Genomic DNA, 17,159 nt, shown 5'->3' with positions numbered 1-17,159 from the left:
ATATAATTCTATAACGTATTCATTTTTCGTATTTCTTAACTATTTATCTTTGTTCTGATAGTCTATGTATTCTTTTCATCTTTGGATACCTAAGCAGCACTGTTTGTTCGTTAAGTCTTTTTCAAACTAAAAATTGTGCTACACTTGTAATACAATCAACAAAGTGGTCACTCAAGGTCAAATTATCTGTCAAATTAAAGCGCTCAATAGGTGAATCAACTTGTCTGCATTGTCTAATTTTATCTAATGGGCGATTCCCTAGATAATGGGAAAAATCAACTTAGGTCAAGGAACATAATTTTTCTTTGCGAAGTATGGCGACTCAATGGTCTTAGAGTATGATTATAGCTTTGAGTGGGAGTAAAATCCTGCTTAAGGCCAAATTTCTAGAGGCGAAGAAAACTAGTTGTAAATTCTACTAAAATTATGTAATGTACTGTGTGTTTTCTTTGGTAAGACTGACAATATTTACAATAAGCAGCTATTATATATTTTGCCCTAATTTTATCACTATAACTTTCACTGTGTCGGCCATACTCACAACCTTATTGTAATTCTTTCTTAGTCGGGTTTCTTTTTCTGTGGCTTGATTAAGTTCTTTAACATCACCTTCTTTATTATTAATGTTCAAGTAGAAATGCACACCATACTTAACATAATTCAATTAAGCTCATTAATGGCATTATTGGTCCAAACGAGTTTCTTTACAATATTTTAATTGCGTTAATAAAATTTCAGTTGCTGAGGGTATCAAATATGCTTTTTCTTTTCATATTCGTCCATTTCCTATTATCTGTGAATGTTGGGTGTCACGTTGGTCCAGATAATCTTCAATCTGGTCTGATAACTGATCAGAACAATAGAATAATTGTCCGGTCCACTGCTAAAAATTAGCCTACGATAGTTAGCCATGAAGGTCTTCCTATCATGTCAACATTTACCTTCGATAGTTTCTTTTTTCATTAATATCGAAAATATTGAATTTTTTGTTTCTCATAATATGCCCAAATTACCTAATGTCTATTCAAGTTTCATGGTCTTTGTGTTTAAAGCTTCCAGTTCTTTTTGCATACGCTTCTTAGTTAGTTACATACGTTTCTCATTCGATTAAAGTTCTCTATTGTGCATTTTATCTTTTGCGACTGATTCCAATTACGATTTAGGAGTAATGAGTGCTATAGATGTATAGTGACCTCCCGTCAACGTTTGCACTTATTCGCTTTATATCATCCATCCATTTAGTCGGTGGGCGTCCTCTGTTTCGATATGCCTCTTGTCTTAGTCACCATTCCATAATATTTCTAGTCCATTTATCATCCGTCAGTCTGGTAAAATCTCCGGTCCAATACTTTGTAGATTTCTAGATTTGATACTTTATTTCTAGTGGTAAAAAGCCCAATATTGATCTTTCCATCGTTTGTTGTATCATCTGCCAAAGGCAGCCCATGTGAAACCTATCCTTCTATGTATTTCAGTTGTCTTATTATCTCGGCCTAAGGGAATCTCATATCCCAAATATTTGTAAACTGTTATTGGTCGACTCTATAATCTTCAGTTTTAATCTTGGCACCTACGAGGATGGTCATCAGATATCAGACGACGTCATCGACAAAACTTAGGTGATTCAGATCCTCTCCATTTATATTAATTCCCATTTAATCCTGTCTTGCATTCGCTTGAACATATATTCGAGTACATCTGTAAACAATTTCGGAGAGACAGTATAACCCTGTTTAATTCCATGTTCTATCCGGAATTTTTTGATATCTTTATGAAGTCTGACACAAGCTGTACCTGTTTCATAGATTCGCTTGATCAAAGTAATATAGCGGTAGCCAATGCGGCAGTCGAGTACTCGAGCATTTTATGAGGATCTGAAGTACTAAATGCCTTCTCGTAGTCTACGAATATACGAAAGGTAGGCTTCTATTATATATAGAGTTTAATAACTTGTAGATGATCATTTAGTCATGATGCTCTTGTGTTCTATTTTTTTACGGATTTTTTTTTAAATTGCATGTTTAAAATCTACTCTATAGACAGAGTAATAAGAAAATAATAAAAATATCAAGTTCATGACAAAATCACATTTTAGTGATCGTATTTGTTTTAGTCTAAAGGCGATATTTGTTTGAAATCGATGTCAACAGTCGCGCTCGACGGTCGATAATCTCTTTATTCGACTTTACGAATATAATTAATCTTAAACCAAACTTCTTTCTCTTTTTATTTCTTGTTCGATAAAATTTGCAAGTGTTTATTTCTTTGAATGAAAATGGTTATAATTCGTTTATTAATAACTGAACCAGTGTTTTTAGGTGAATATTAATAACTAATATGACCTTACCTGACTTAATATGTGAATAAAAGTGGAATTTTTAGCATATTTTATTCGTTCGGTGATGTTTGGTGTCTACAAAATTCCGTTATTTGCTTAACAATACCAGAATCCCTTAGGTAACCAAGTGGGGATACCTAGTTACAGTTTAAAACTATTCGTCAGTTTTGTATCTGGATCATGTTATAAGGTAATTAAGGAAATGAATGGTAATTACTAGATAGCACTATAAAGATAATAAAAAACAAAGTTCTGTTATTTTATGTTAATATCCATCTTATTATTGCATTTGAATTTTCCATTTTTCTGACGAAAATACTGGTTTGGTTACATCAAAGACTACTCTACATACAAAGTACTTCATGTAAGTCGTAATACGATGTATATTGCAAGTACCATTACTTGCAGAAATAGTTCTTTGAAAAACTGCGTGTTAACTTGATTTATAGATAGTCTAGACTGCCGCTACTTTTAAAAAACAAAAGTGACTTACTCCTTAAGCATCTACTTAACTATCCTATTATAATCAGTTCACCTGAGGCAACGTATTTAAAAACGTTTTATAAAAAATTAACAGTTTCGAACCATATATTTATTAGACTAAATAGTTTTTTAGAATGAACTACTATTCAAGAGGTGTTATTTTATATTCCTAATAAAATAAGTAATTTAGAATCGTATAACAATGAGGTAAATACTTTTCTACAATTGCAAATAACTTCTCTAGTTTTGATATCAGCGTTAATATTATAGACAAGGCGAAAAAGTCGTGTTCGTTCGGAAAAATATTCACTTGAGATTTTTTTGCATAATCACTTTCTTGAGATACCCCAAATTAAGGAATTTTCTTTTTTTTTTTAACAAACTGTAACAATTAATTTTTTGGCCATGACAATTTTTTTAGGCTCTTTGGATCATTATAAATAAAAAAAAGGTCTACTGTAAGTTTTTTCTAAAGTTGATCGTTTTCGAGTTATAAATAATTTAAAACTGAAAAAGAAACGCAAAATGACGTAACAGAAATAAAAAATAATATTTTTGAAATCACAAGTGCCTATATTTAAGTTCAAACATTCTTCTATCAGCTCCCGATAAAAATTCTGGGCTTATTTTATTTTAAAACATGGTTTTTAGTTGTTAATGAGGCGCGTATGGCAGGGCGGGCGCTCATTTGTTGGGACTGCAGGGAAGGTCTGGACCGACCAAACCAGAGGAATTATTTGCACACGAAGCTTCTCTAACAACTTAAGACAGAGAAGAGTGAAAATCCATGATCAGAACGAATGAAATGTGATTTTTTGTCACTATAATCTTTCGAAAATAAACGGACAAAAGAAGCTTTAACTTTAACTTCATAAAAATCATAAAAACTGCGTTATGTATTCCTTAGGTTTTATGGTTTAGAGAATATCATGGGAGGAAAAACTTTAGACCTTACAATATAAAACCTTAAAAAGAAGCATGAATTATGTGATTCTGTGACGAAAATAACCATTTTACTAGATTACTTGTGGTGATACTTGTGACTCATAATTAAGGTCCTTAACCAAGGAAAAGAAGAAATGAACAAAAGGTACCTTGTATAGCAATAAATTATGAGCTATAAAGCGTAAAGCTTTCACAGAAACATCACGTTAGCGTTCTTACAATATAAGCGCTTCTTGTATTGTCAGATGTATGTACGTTTTGAAGGTTATCTAAAAAAATACCCGTATTTAATTAGGAGTTAATCCCTTTTGATCCTGTTTGGCATGGTTTCCTAATGCTTGATAATATTATCTTTTATATTCTGGTGGTAAATATCTTAGGCAACTTGATTTTTATTTAATTTAGAATTAGCGAATTGCAAAACTAATTTAAATAAAATAACTTGTGATCCTATTTTCCTCGTCTTGGCGACAGAAAAATCGTATAATATAAGCTGATAATACATAAAGAAATAAAAATAAATTAAAGAAGATTAAGTAGACTTATTTTTAGATTGGATATTTGTCTTGAGGTATGTTAAATAAGTTTGAAGGTTGTGTCGCAATAATTTTTGCATTAGATAGATATAGGCGCATCCCTTTTTATATATTCATGTCTAATATCTTAGTGGTCAGAGTTCAATGAGAACACCTGTCATTGTGTTACATTTTAAGAAGATCTTATAATATTTTTCTGTAGGGACAGACCTCCTCCTCCTCCTCCTATTTTTCCTTTTCCATTAGGCTGCACTAAATTTCTTATTTTTTAATTTTTGGGCATATTCTAGTATGCGCCTTTTTGTATACCCCAGCATTATTCTGGACCGATAAAAGGAGTAGCAGCTCCTTATTTAGCAAGTCTATTAGCAATATTGTTACCGGTAATTTCTTTACGCCCTAACGCCCGTAACAAAGTTGTTATAGTTTGCCAGTTCCTTAAGGAGTGTTTGGGATCCAAGCTGTCATAGAGTCACGAGTTCGTAAATGTCACTCTGATAAATATGTAACAATAAATGTTGTAGAGTTGTTGTTTTTTGTCTAAAATTTAGACTTCTAATTCTTGAATATAGTTCTATCAATTGGTTCTATAGTTCTTAATTCACTATTTTGACAATATTGACAATTGACAATACACGACATTTTGTTTGTCACCGAAACATGCACAGATATCACATTTTTTGTTTAATTAATCGTTTGTATTGAGATGACTATGTAGTTAAATTAGAAAACTAAAGACCTTAGATAAGGATATTATTAATAAAACTAAGTATTAGATTTTTGCAAAACTTCTGTTAGATATTCCTTGCCTTAGCTTTGCTTGAGCAAAACTTTATGATTCATTTTTATAAAATTATTACGGACTTTTGCGGAAGGTTTTCCTATGTCATCGTACCTTGGCATTGAGTTTTGTACAGTAACAGTTGTGAAGGTTACGAATTGCTTGTTGGAAATGATATAACATCGATTTTGTGTTTCATAATACTGATATTGCAAAATTTAACTTGGAGTTTAAACCATTATTAAACAGTCGCTAAGGAACTGCATAATTGGATATTGTTTTAATAAGTAAGTGCATTTAAAGGTGACTCATTGAAGAAAACGCAATTCACGACAATAACAACAATAAAAAAATAGGACCTTTTGTTTTTAATCATTTTCTGGTGGAAAAGTAAATACACAATTTAAAATAAAAAAATTCAGATAATGAAAGTAAATATGATTATTCTTCCAAACTTTGTCCTCTTGTGCAATATTCTAATTAAAAAATATTCGAAATAGCCAAACAAGTAGTAACTGATAAATTAAAGAAAATACTACGTCAATCGCTAATTAACACTAGAAACGATAAGCTTTTAAAGAACAACAATAAGATAACAGCTATAATAATAAATTTAGCAAAAATTCTAACCGTGTGGAAAAAGCAATCTGGGCAAGATTAACTAAAAAGGCAAAGTAGCAATATATAAATTTTGTTTGGTATATAAAAAATAGTAAAGAGGCATAAAATTACATAATGAAAGCCATATTTGTCTGGATAACTATCCTTATATTTCTTTTTGTAAATGGCGCAAATGTTGCTATCGATTTTATTGTTGGGCTATTGAAAATAATCTCTCTACCTCTCTCTCTCTTTCTGCCATTTGCCAATATTGATCCAGCAACTGTACAACAAGTGCAATAAATACTTTTTCTTATACATTGATCGCTTGTTTATTGGATTGTTTATTGCTTTTTCACATTCAATCAACTTAATTTTTATGTACGTAGGATCGGTATTACAGCGTACCTAATGAGGAAATAGATGGAGATGTATGCAGTAGAATTAGGATGAGGTGGATAAAGTGGAAGGAAACGAGTGCTTTGCTGTGTGACAGGAAATTTCTTCGTCTTGTTTGGCCATATTAGGTTCCCCTAACGTTGACAATTACATTGGCGAGTTGTTCACAGTCCAATCGTGAATGTTCTTAAGCCTTGACATCTGCTTTCTTTCAATTCTTCTGCCATTCTCGATTGTACCTTTCATGATAAGTTGACTACTTTCGATCCCTTTTGCTAAAGGTGATGATAATGAACTACCAACACCAGAAGTGACGACAAACGAAGAAATAAATATTAAGGAGAAAGAGGTAAAGGATGCATTAAGGAAATTGAAAAATAGTAAATCATCACGAGAGGACAGAATACCGAATGAACTCCTAAAGTACGGAGGACCAGATCTGACCAAAAAACTATTAAAACTAAATCCAAAAAATTATATAACAAAACAAAATACCACAAGAATGGAGCTCAATCATTCTTATACCAAACATTCAAGAAGGAAGACAAGTCGGACCCGGAAAATTACAGAGGAATTACTTACTTAATCAGTAGACCCATTTGTACCTTTCGGTGTTGGGCCGTTTAAAATACAATTCAATTAAATTACAATATTTGACAGTCTTCTAAGGTGTCCTAGCTCTTAACGAACTTTCTCCATTCCTTCCTATTGGATGCCATGTGTGTTGCTTCCTGCCAAGTCTTACCCTTACTCTGTAGTATCTGCGAGATGTCACTGTTCCATTCTTTAATGGGTCTTCCTCTTCTGTTCTTCCCTATTGGTTTGGCGTCTCACACTCTTTTTACTTGTCTATTATTGTCCATCCTGGTTAGATGTCCGAACCATGCCAATTTTTTCTCTTTGATTGACTCGAGTATCGGTTTGATTTTGAGTCTTTCTCTTATTTCTTCATTTCTGATTCTATCAGTTCTTTTTACTCCTATCGTTCTTCTGAGGTATTTCATCTCTGCTGCCTGAATTCTGCTCTGATGTCTTTTGTTTAATATCCAATTTTCTGCTCCATATGTCACTGTAGGTCTATATATTGTTATGTATATTGTCATCTTGGTCTTTGTTGATATTTCTTTGTTATTAAGGAATCCTCTATTTAGTGCTTGGAATATTTTTCCTGTGTTTTCCATTCTGTTGTTAAGATCATCCTCGATGTCTCCTTTGTTGTTGATTACTGTTCCTAAGTATTTGTATGAATTTGTCTGTATTATTGTTTTTACAGAGGAATTAATTGATCAATAATATACCGACGTTATATTTATAATAAGGCAAATGCAAGAGAAATTGTTAAACTACAACAAACCGACATATCTAGGTATCGTGGACCTTAAGAAGACATTTGAAAGTGTTAAATTAAAGGACGTTATCTACTTATTGTACGCAATAATCAAGACGATCGAAAATATCTACCAAAACAACACAATAAAAGTAAAAGTAGAAGAAGAACTAACTGACCCAAACGAAGCTGTCATTGGGATAAGACAGGAACAGTTATTCACTATTCAACCTAATCATGGATGAAGTAATAAAAAAGTAAGAACTAAAAAAGAATGCCAAATGGGAGAAAAACAACTTAAAATAATATGCTATGCAGACGACGCAATACTACTCTCTCAAAACGAAGATGATTTATTCTGCACCAATTTAGTATCACTGCAAGAAAATTAACATGTTAACATAAGAAGGCGATCAGTAGGAAGACCACGAAAACAATGGAATGACAATTTACTGGAGGCACATTGGAAAACAGACAAAGTCATGTCTACATAAAAAGATAACTATATAAAACTACCATAAGACCAGCTATAAAGTACGGAACTGAATCGTAAGCGCCAAAAAGAAAGAAGAAAAAGAAAGAAGAATAATGAATGCATATGGCAGAACTGAGAATGTTTAGGTGAATAAGTGGAATAACAAAAAACAATAAAATTAGGAATGGGTATATTAGGGAAAGTCCAGGAGTGGCACTACTTGGGGTCAAAATGAAAGAGCATATGTTAAGATGGTTCAGGCATGTTCAACATCGTGATGTTAATTACACAATACTAAGATGCTGATTAGTACATTTCTGTAAGCAATAGGAGGGGAAGATCAATGAAGACCTGGAGTAGTTCATGCCAGTAAAAAAGGCTGAATCCCGCATAGGGATGAAGGCAAAAAGATTAATGATGATTTAATTACCTTAATTTAAGTTTCTTTTTATAGAATTCTTTAGCAATATGATTTGTTACTCCTTCTGCAGGCAAATATGTCTGCTAATAGTCATCACAGTAGTAAAACGTTATATTTGGTTCATAGTCTTTAACAATCATATCTTTATATCAAAATTCCTTACCTTACCTTACCAAAATACCCCTACTAGCAGTTAACATCAGTACTATTAGGACAAAATAACAATATTCTTCCACAATTTAAAATTTTAAAAATTATACCATACCGTCAGTTTTACATATTTATGTATTGTTTCAGGTAAGATGCGCCGCGGATCTTCTTCCAACTACCCCTCGAGATACATCGAACCAGCTGCATGGCTTCAAAGACGACTTAGCGCTTCCAGTACAGAAGCCAACTTCTTGTACATGCCAAGAAGATTGTCGAACAGCAGTAGAGACTCTAGCGAATCGTCGTTGTTCGTGCCAAGAAGGATGAGCGCTTGCAGGTAAGACTTAGACGTTATCTGTAACAAAAAATATAATTTATCTCAAATTGTGAAGTCGCAGGTGGAATATTTTTAAATGCAATATTATACACATAAGTGTTTATTACTATAATAATCTCATCTTTCGACAATATTTTTATTAACTTGAAATATTGTAATCTATGTCTTACTTTGTATTTAGATATCAACGTATTTTCCTCTATTAAGTTTTTGTAATTGATATAAATTTTAAAAGTTATCTTACAGGTATTTTTCGAAATTAGCCCCACCACACTAATATTTTGCTTCTATCTATATGGACTGATCACAATATTGTTGGTTGCCATTCCTAATTCTTTATAGTTGGTATAGAACTAACTCTATTTCTGTTTATTTTCCGTTATCTTGAACGCTTTCTTTGATCTTAAACATTATCTTATTTTTACTGGATGATGTTTGTTTTTTTACGAAAAGCTACAATTTTATACAGTGGCTACTGTACTGTGTGCAGTGCTGTGTAAATAAACGATAAACACGATTGCTAAACACCTAACCACAGGAATACCTGTAGGAAGAAGAAGCAGAGACTTACCACGAAGTAGATGGGTAAATGGCGTTGAAACCGAGTTAAGGGTAGTAAAAATCAGAAGATCACAACAGGTCACCAAAAACCGAACAGAATGGCGACAAATCTTAGAGCAGCCCAGGATCCACAAAGATTTATCGAGCAAAAGATGATGATAATGTTTGTTTGTCATTGAGATATGTATGGTCTACTGTTTTATCATCTCTGATTTAGTATCATCTAAATATATATTTCTTATGTAGTTCCATCTCTTATCGTTTCTATCAATCTAGATACCTCATTAATTATGGTAGTATTATACTTTGAATTTTTCTGCTCCAAATGTATTATTTGTCATTTTTTCTACTTATAAATCAAGAATACAAAAAGGAATAGGATTATAGGTTGATGCTTCTAACACTAAATTACAATAGCTCTTAAAAATATTGCTACAATATTTCAAGCGGTATTACCTACTAATACTAGATTTTTGAGTCCAAGACTGCCTAAAAAAACTGCTCAATTAGACCAAAGTATTTATTGATCAAAAGTAATATCTAAATTGCTCTACATCCTGTAAATCCATAAAGTTTGGGTATGCAATCAGTTCTTTACGCAACTGAAAAATCACAAAGTAACTTTGTTGCGGGTGACCAAGAATAAAGGAATTGCTGATAGTCTTGATAAAGAAGGAGATAGTATCGGACCAACACTATTCTGAGGTATAGAGGAAAAAGTCGAATCGTCATAAAATTGGAAAATTAACTTAGTGTATATAGGACTGGTAAAATATTCGACGCAAAAATATTTACACGCATCTGCTTCCTACTTAACTCTTAGAGTTTTATAAAACTAAACTTAGAGTAATCATAGATGATGTCACTGGGAACTGTTCAATCACGTATCTCTATAAAATGGTAAAAGTGTACAAAGTGATAAAGTCCATTCCATAAAAATGCAGAGGAACCAGTAGAACATATTGTGTGTATCCGCAAGTTAATTGTTCGCAACACCATTAATACCTGTACATGTTTTTTAGAACCATGGTCAGAGGACAAACGTAGTTTCAAAATACATAATAGATTTTTTCAGAAGTCTAGATCTTTTGGACTAAAACTAAAATGTAGACTATTCTTACGTATGGACGATTATCTCGTTTGTTTGATTAGTTCCTAAATTGCTATATTTGTCCTACCGAAAATTTATTGAAAACATCAATCAACTAGGTCACTTATCGATCTCATTTTTTGGCAATTAATAATGCAAAATTTTACATCTTCTCTTCACTTGCAAAAAGAGCTTAAATATACAAGTGGGCTTCAAACTTTGACACCAATGTTTTTTTCGCTGAAATCAATATAACCTAAAATTAAAATGCTAAATAACTTTTCTAATTTTTTGATATTGTTATAAAAAGTAACGAAGATCATTTCTTTGTTTTCAGTATGTCCAGCAATAACGATAATTTTGTTAGAAGAATGTCATCATCATCAGAATACAGCAATCCACGCTCCAGGAGTAATAGCTCAGCGTTCCAAAATGGTGAAAACGTACTAAGGATGCCAAAAGGACCCGACGGAAGTCGTGGGTTCAGACAAAGACTACCTACCGTAGCACAATAAATTAGGATCCCTGGCGGTTCTAATAATTTGAAAGAGTGAAGCATGTTAGAGAGGTATAATATTGAAAGACAATTATTCCATCCGAAATTGTTTATGCGAAAAAATCATTTCTTTCTACCGCAAAGGAAATATTCAATATTGTATCTGGGAGTGTTAGTTTCTCTTTAATCTTTATTTCCCACTTAAATTTTCTTGATGATTTAGGATTCATTAGTTTCTATTTTGATTTAGATGTGAGATTTTTATTATGCATACTCATTTGGATATGAAATACTTCAACTGAATATCCAATTATCAAATTACTACGAGGTAGATTTATATTTCCTTTCGCATAAAAAATATTTTATAATTACAATCAACAAATTAATCTTGAACAACTTTCACCCAAGTTTAAGAAAACGTATAACATGCTTCGGTGAACACACGTCGTAAAACCGTTAAAAAACACAAGAAAGTAAATTCCATATTAATATGTCTAATGGGTAGAGAAAGACAAAAATTTAACAATATACTTTCGATAATTATTGTATATTCGTACAAGTACGTTATAAAAAACATCTGCGCCTAGGTAACCGAATTAGATAAAAAAAAAGAACCTATTAATCATATTAATAATTGTTGTTATTAAATTGAATAAATGCCTACCTCACTGTAAAAATAATTTCGTATTTAAATGCCTGGCAGCAACAAGAATAGCACATTTACCATTTAATTAAAAAAAGAAGGTTAACCTGACATGAAACCGGAAATACACATATAAGGTCAGTTTTACAGGAAGAAGAATATGTAACCTATAAATATCAAGGCGTTCGTGATTTATATTTATGGTAGTCGGTGGAAATAACAGCCTTGGGAAGAACAACTGTCCATAACTCTTTTAAATACTAATATTAATTGTCTATTAATATTGATAATTTCTTTGTTGTCTTTATTGAAAAAATTACTTTTTAATTACGTACCTATAACTAATGACAATTTAAATGGTATGGTAATCGGATCCAATATAAATAAATTCTATTCGTGCTTGAATTAATGGTTCAGTAAACTGTTTCTATTAATATATTAATAGGCGTCTTCGAAACAGTAATTAACAATACATATCAGAACTGGATAGCATACCAGTCCAGTAGAAAATTAGAAAGAGACTAAGAACATGATGGTAAAATGATATGAAAGACTTCAAAAATAAAACAAATCTAGGACAACTTACTAGGTAAAAGAAAAAAGGGCAGAATCAAGCAAAAAAATGGTTTGTTTATTATATAACTTATAGAAGACTATTCTACGCCAATGACCTTAACATTTCCCATTCGTAGCTGAACTAGAGATATCTAGCTGTCACCCATATATAGCTTGACTTTCACAATGTCTTGCATTATAAATCCACTACGAAAAGAATATAATTTCACTTTTATCTATGAAAACACTTTTATTGGCAATAAAGCCAAAGAAACGCTTTAATGGATTAAAATTAAACGAGCTATCGACCTGTTAGTAGGACTAAGAACTTGCATCCATTTAAATGCTATAATCTTTTTTCCACGCGAACGAAAAATAAGGTTTCTTTGGAATTACGTTTTTTTAAGTGTGACATTTACTTTAATACTTACATTATTAAAATGCTTAGATCTTTAGAAATTTTTTAAAAAAATGGTATATAAAAATGACTTTGTTTTTGAGAGGATAAAACACTTAAAAAAAATACTTATTTATATCTCAAGAAAATATTGTAAATGATAATATAGACATTGGAGTACATTCAGATCGAGAAGTTACCAAAGAGTAGTTTGAGATTAAGAGACTACCCAGCCGATACTAGATGAATGAACAATATAGAAATCAAATAAAAGTTACTAATACTTGCACAGATATCATTACGAAGCTATCATTTATATTAGGCAGACTTATTTAATTAAAATCTATAACAATTCAGAAATATAAATGTTAATACTTAATATTTATAATAATTTATGTATTTATCATATTCACATTATCTTTATATACGCATTTTAAAATTTAAATGCGCCACCTCGCAGGCCCGATTTCATCTGAATTATTTAGTTAACGGGCGATACAAAAACATTGAACTGTTAACACAAGGTTAACTTACCTGTAGAAAATAAAAATGGAGTAAAAAAAAGATGATTCACTTAATGTAATATACTACTACGAGAAATAAGCCGGCCTTGATCATACATGGATTGTAAGTAAGTTACGAACTACTTACAGAACCGGCTTTCTCTTTAATATTGTTCGAGGATATGTTGTAGAACTAACGGTAAGAAACACACTGTATTCTCGAGCCGAAACCTGTTTGCTTGATTCTATTAAAAAATGGCCCATAAAACTGACCATACTAATAAATACCAATTATTTAATAAAAATCATCAAGGTACATTACGTTGGACAAACAACCAAATTTATTTATCCAATACATAACCATAAATAAAATTACCTTGCACAAATTATATATATATATATATATATATATATATATATATATATATATATATATATATATATATATATATACATCGGTTTAGAACGTCTTTCGACGTTATCCGATACCTAAACACCATCTCTTCCTATCTTCGCAGTCGTTTGTTGTTAAATTTCTTTCGCTCATGGACTTGTTTACGCCGTGTTGCCATTCTAATCTGGGTCTTCCTCTTTTCCGTCGACCTATCGGTTGCCATTCTATTACTTTTTTGGGGAGTCTTGATGCTGGCATCCGTTGAACATGCCCATACCACCTTAATTGTTTCTTCTCTATATCTTGAGTTATATTTCCTTCTATTCCCATACGTTGTTTTATTACATCATTTCTGATTCGGTCTCGTCTGGAAATACCTAAAGATCTTCTCATTGCATCCATCTCTACTGCTTCTATTCGCTTTTTGTTCTTTTCACTAATTCTCCATGTTTCAGCGCCATAAAGAAGAGTAGTTTTAATCATGGTCTCATATATATTAAATTTCCTTCCTTTCGTTATCTCTTTACTCCACAGTATACTATTGAGACATCCTAAGACTTTCTTTGCTTAAGTGATTCGTTTTTCTATTTCCCGTGTATCAGTTCCTGTATTGTCAAAGGCAACACCCAAGTAGTCATAGCTCTGACAGCAGGAAATATGTTGTCCGTTTTCGAGGTCTATGTTATCTGACTCGTTTCCAATACAAAGATATTTGGTTTTTGTTGTATTGACATTCATTCCCCAGTCGTTATATTCTTCTATCAGTTTTCTTAGCATGTACTGCATGTCTTCCCTGTCGGTCGCTAGCACTACCTGGTCATCAGCAAACTGGAATGTATATATACATTCATTGCTAAGCTCTATACCCATCCTATGTACCTTTCTTTTCCATCTTTCCAATGCCGCTGCAACATATATCTTGAATAAGGTTGGTGAGATACAGCATCCCTGTCGCAAGCCTTTTGTAACCAGGAATTCTTCCGTTAGATATTTTCCTGTTTTTATCTGTGCCTTAGAATCTCTATATAGTTCTTGTACAGCATTTACAGCACAAATTACTACCAAATATTTTTATCATTATAATATAGAGAACTACTCAAAAGTCTCAGGTAAACTAGTTACATTAAATTGTTAATTATTTAATAACAATTTTTGTTAATAGAAATCGTGTTGTATTCATCAACAGCCCTAACTTGCATAATATGTGGATTTGAAAGTTTCCTCCTCAGCCTCAAAATTTGTCGATTTCTGATATCGAGACCTTTAATATATATTTGTACAGTAGGAAAACTAGCCGTATTCTATGTTTGGTCATAAAAAAACTTTATTTTTGCGTTACTGAATACGGTGCTGTAATTACCATTCACAAAAAGCCAACTTCTAGTGGAATATATGGTAAAAATTCTTGAACACTACCTTGAATCAATTCGTAACATTGATTTTATGTAATTAGTTGCACTGTATAAGGTTCTGTAATTTAAAGTTAGCCTTTCGAATATGTATTAATGAAGTCGAATAATTTTATGGAAGCTGTACTAATTGAACTGTATGTTTCGTCGTGCACGAAATTTCTAATACGTTTCTAACACTATAAATTGTTTTATACTGTTATTTCTACCGCACTTTTTCTGTAGTTTTTATTAATCTTAACATTAGTTACTATCCTTTTTTCTTTTTGTTTTGCGTTATCTTCTAATGCTTCTTTTCTACTTCTTGTTTATTCTTTCGTGTCTAAATCATCTCCTTTCTGTTACTATAAGTATATTCTATTAATGATGAAGTATCGTCAATGTCTTTACAAGATTCGTGGTAATCAGTGAGTATTCTAATGCTTTAATCTTCGAATGCTTCTTTTTCTACTTCTTGTTTATTCTTTCGTATCTAAATTATCTCCTTTCTGTTACTATAAGTATATTCTATTAATGATGAAGTATCGTCGTCCTTTTACAATGTCTTTACAAGATTCTTGATAATCAGTGAGTATTATCGATGCTTCACTTTTTCATATTTTATTCACAAAGTGAGACGATAGTAACACCAACCAACCGACCGACGCACTTCCTGGTTTATTGTGCTGATGTTAATGTTAAATCGCTTAAGGTGTTGTGCAAACAAATTTTCTAATGGTTTTTAAAATTAGACTGTTTCATACAATATTTATATATTATAGCTACAACAATTTTAATGACGACGTCATTTGCAATTGTGAAATCCGTACGAAATTGACCGCTACTAATAAAGCAATTTACCATTTTAGAAGGTTTTTCTACAATTTTCGGATTTAAAAAGCGTAACGGATTCGAGCAGAATAGAATTAATCTCTCCACCGTTCTAACGGAGAAATTTAACTTTTTTAATATTGATATCCGACGACAACGTAAAACTTTCGGAGAAAGTTGAAGCGTTAGAAAAGTAGGCCGTGTACTGAATGCATTCACGTTCAACCAGTGGCGCCTCATCAAGAATTCTATACATTCAACTAAATAAACAATACTTCAATTTGACCTGACGCTCTAAATTTTTATTATTTATTTATTGCATTAAAAAAATGTTCGCACTTCTTCTAAAAATTCATAAAATAATTTGCGTGATATTTTGCTGATACTAAACAAGTAAACATCTATCGTTAAACTATTTTTTGTAACTATTCGCTAACCTAAATTTGTGTACTGTTCATGATTGCTCTTATTTCATTACACACAAATGAATAGACACACATAATTTTTATAAAAACTTACAACTAAATCATATTATAATATCGACACAATCAATGCATGATGCAAAGTCCAAAATGTAGATAAATTTGCAATTCCCTCGTATCTTAAAAAAAATTTACATTTATGTTCGAAACTCAGTCTCAAATTAGGAATGTTTGTATTAAAATGAATATGCATAATGAACGTAGCTTTCTATTTAACATCAGACTTATGTTTTATGACTAATACTTTCTTTATAGTTACGTCTATTTATATTTTCTACAGATAGGTGTGCTTGAATTCATTTTGTTTTAAAAATGATGTAAACGATAATCTACCCTTATGTATAAAATGTTTTTATATTGGTAGAAAGTCTTCTTACTTTTAAATATTGTATATAACTTAATTTATTACCAATTTTAGTTTGTAAGTTGGAAAATTCTTTAATGTTTCTGAAATATTTTGTAATTATGAGAATTAGTTTTTCTTTGTTTTTCAGCTACATTATAAAATGTATTTTGATGAATATTTATTTATTGTCTCAAATTCTGGAACTGTTCGAAAAAATAAAAATAATTTGTTTTAGTTTAGTCTATTTTATTTTGTATCCTCTTTACCTTTTAAATCTCCATATAGTTTCTCATACAGATGACAAAAAATATGCAATATACCTACAGGTTCAATACTAGATAAAAAAATAATTGGAGAAAGAGAAATAAAATACAGGATTCAATGAGGCAGCAAAAGTGTAGGTTATTTGAATTAAAAAATGAAAAAAAAATACTGTTCAATGAATCCTTCTTCTTCTTCTTATAGTGCCGTGCACCTACAGTGCGTTGGCGAATTATCTTAAGGCCAGACGTCTGTCTTTTGCGGCATGCAAAAGATCGCCAGTGTTATTTTATGTCTGTCCAGTTCTTTATGTTCCGTAGCCACATTTGTTTGCGACCTACTCCTCTCTTGCCTTCAATCTTTTCCTAGATGGTTAGTTGAGGGATTGCGTATTTTTTTCCTCTCTTAATATGACCAAGA

At 31.5% G+C, this 17,159-nt stretch overlaps 1 protein-coding gene across 1 annotated transcript in view; it reads left to right on the top strand.

Annotated features, from left to right (window-relative positions):
* The window catches only part of Achl (La ribonucleoprotein translational regulator Achilles), an 18,931-nt gene extending 2,219 nt beyond the window's left edge, over nucleotides 1-16,712 (top strand). The window contains exons 2-3 of the mRNA XM_072540254.1: nucleotides 8,603-8,792; nucleotides 10,781-16,712. Coding sequence (XP_072396355.1) covers nucleotides 8,603-8,792; nucleotides 10,781-10,958 — 368 coding nt within the window. The 3' untranslated portion in view covers nucleotides 10,959-16,712. The remainder of the gene's footprint in view (nucleotides 1-8,602; nucleotides 8,793-10,780) is intronic.
* Nucleotides 16,713-17,159: the final 447 nt, after the last annotated feature.

Source organism: Diabrotica undecimpunctata, chromosome 8 (genome assembly GCF_040954645.1).
Source record: "Diabrotica undecimpunctata isolate CICGRU chromosome 8, icDiaUnde3, whole genome shotgun sequence".
Taxonomy (NCBI): Eukaryota; Metazoa; Arthropoda; class Insecta; order Coleoptera; family Chrysomelidae; genus Diabrotica; species Diabrotica undecimpunctata.
This window is presented reverse-complemented; position numbering and strand designations above follow the sequence as displayed.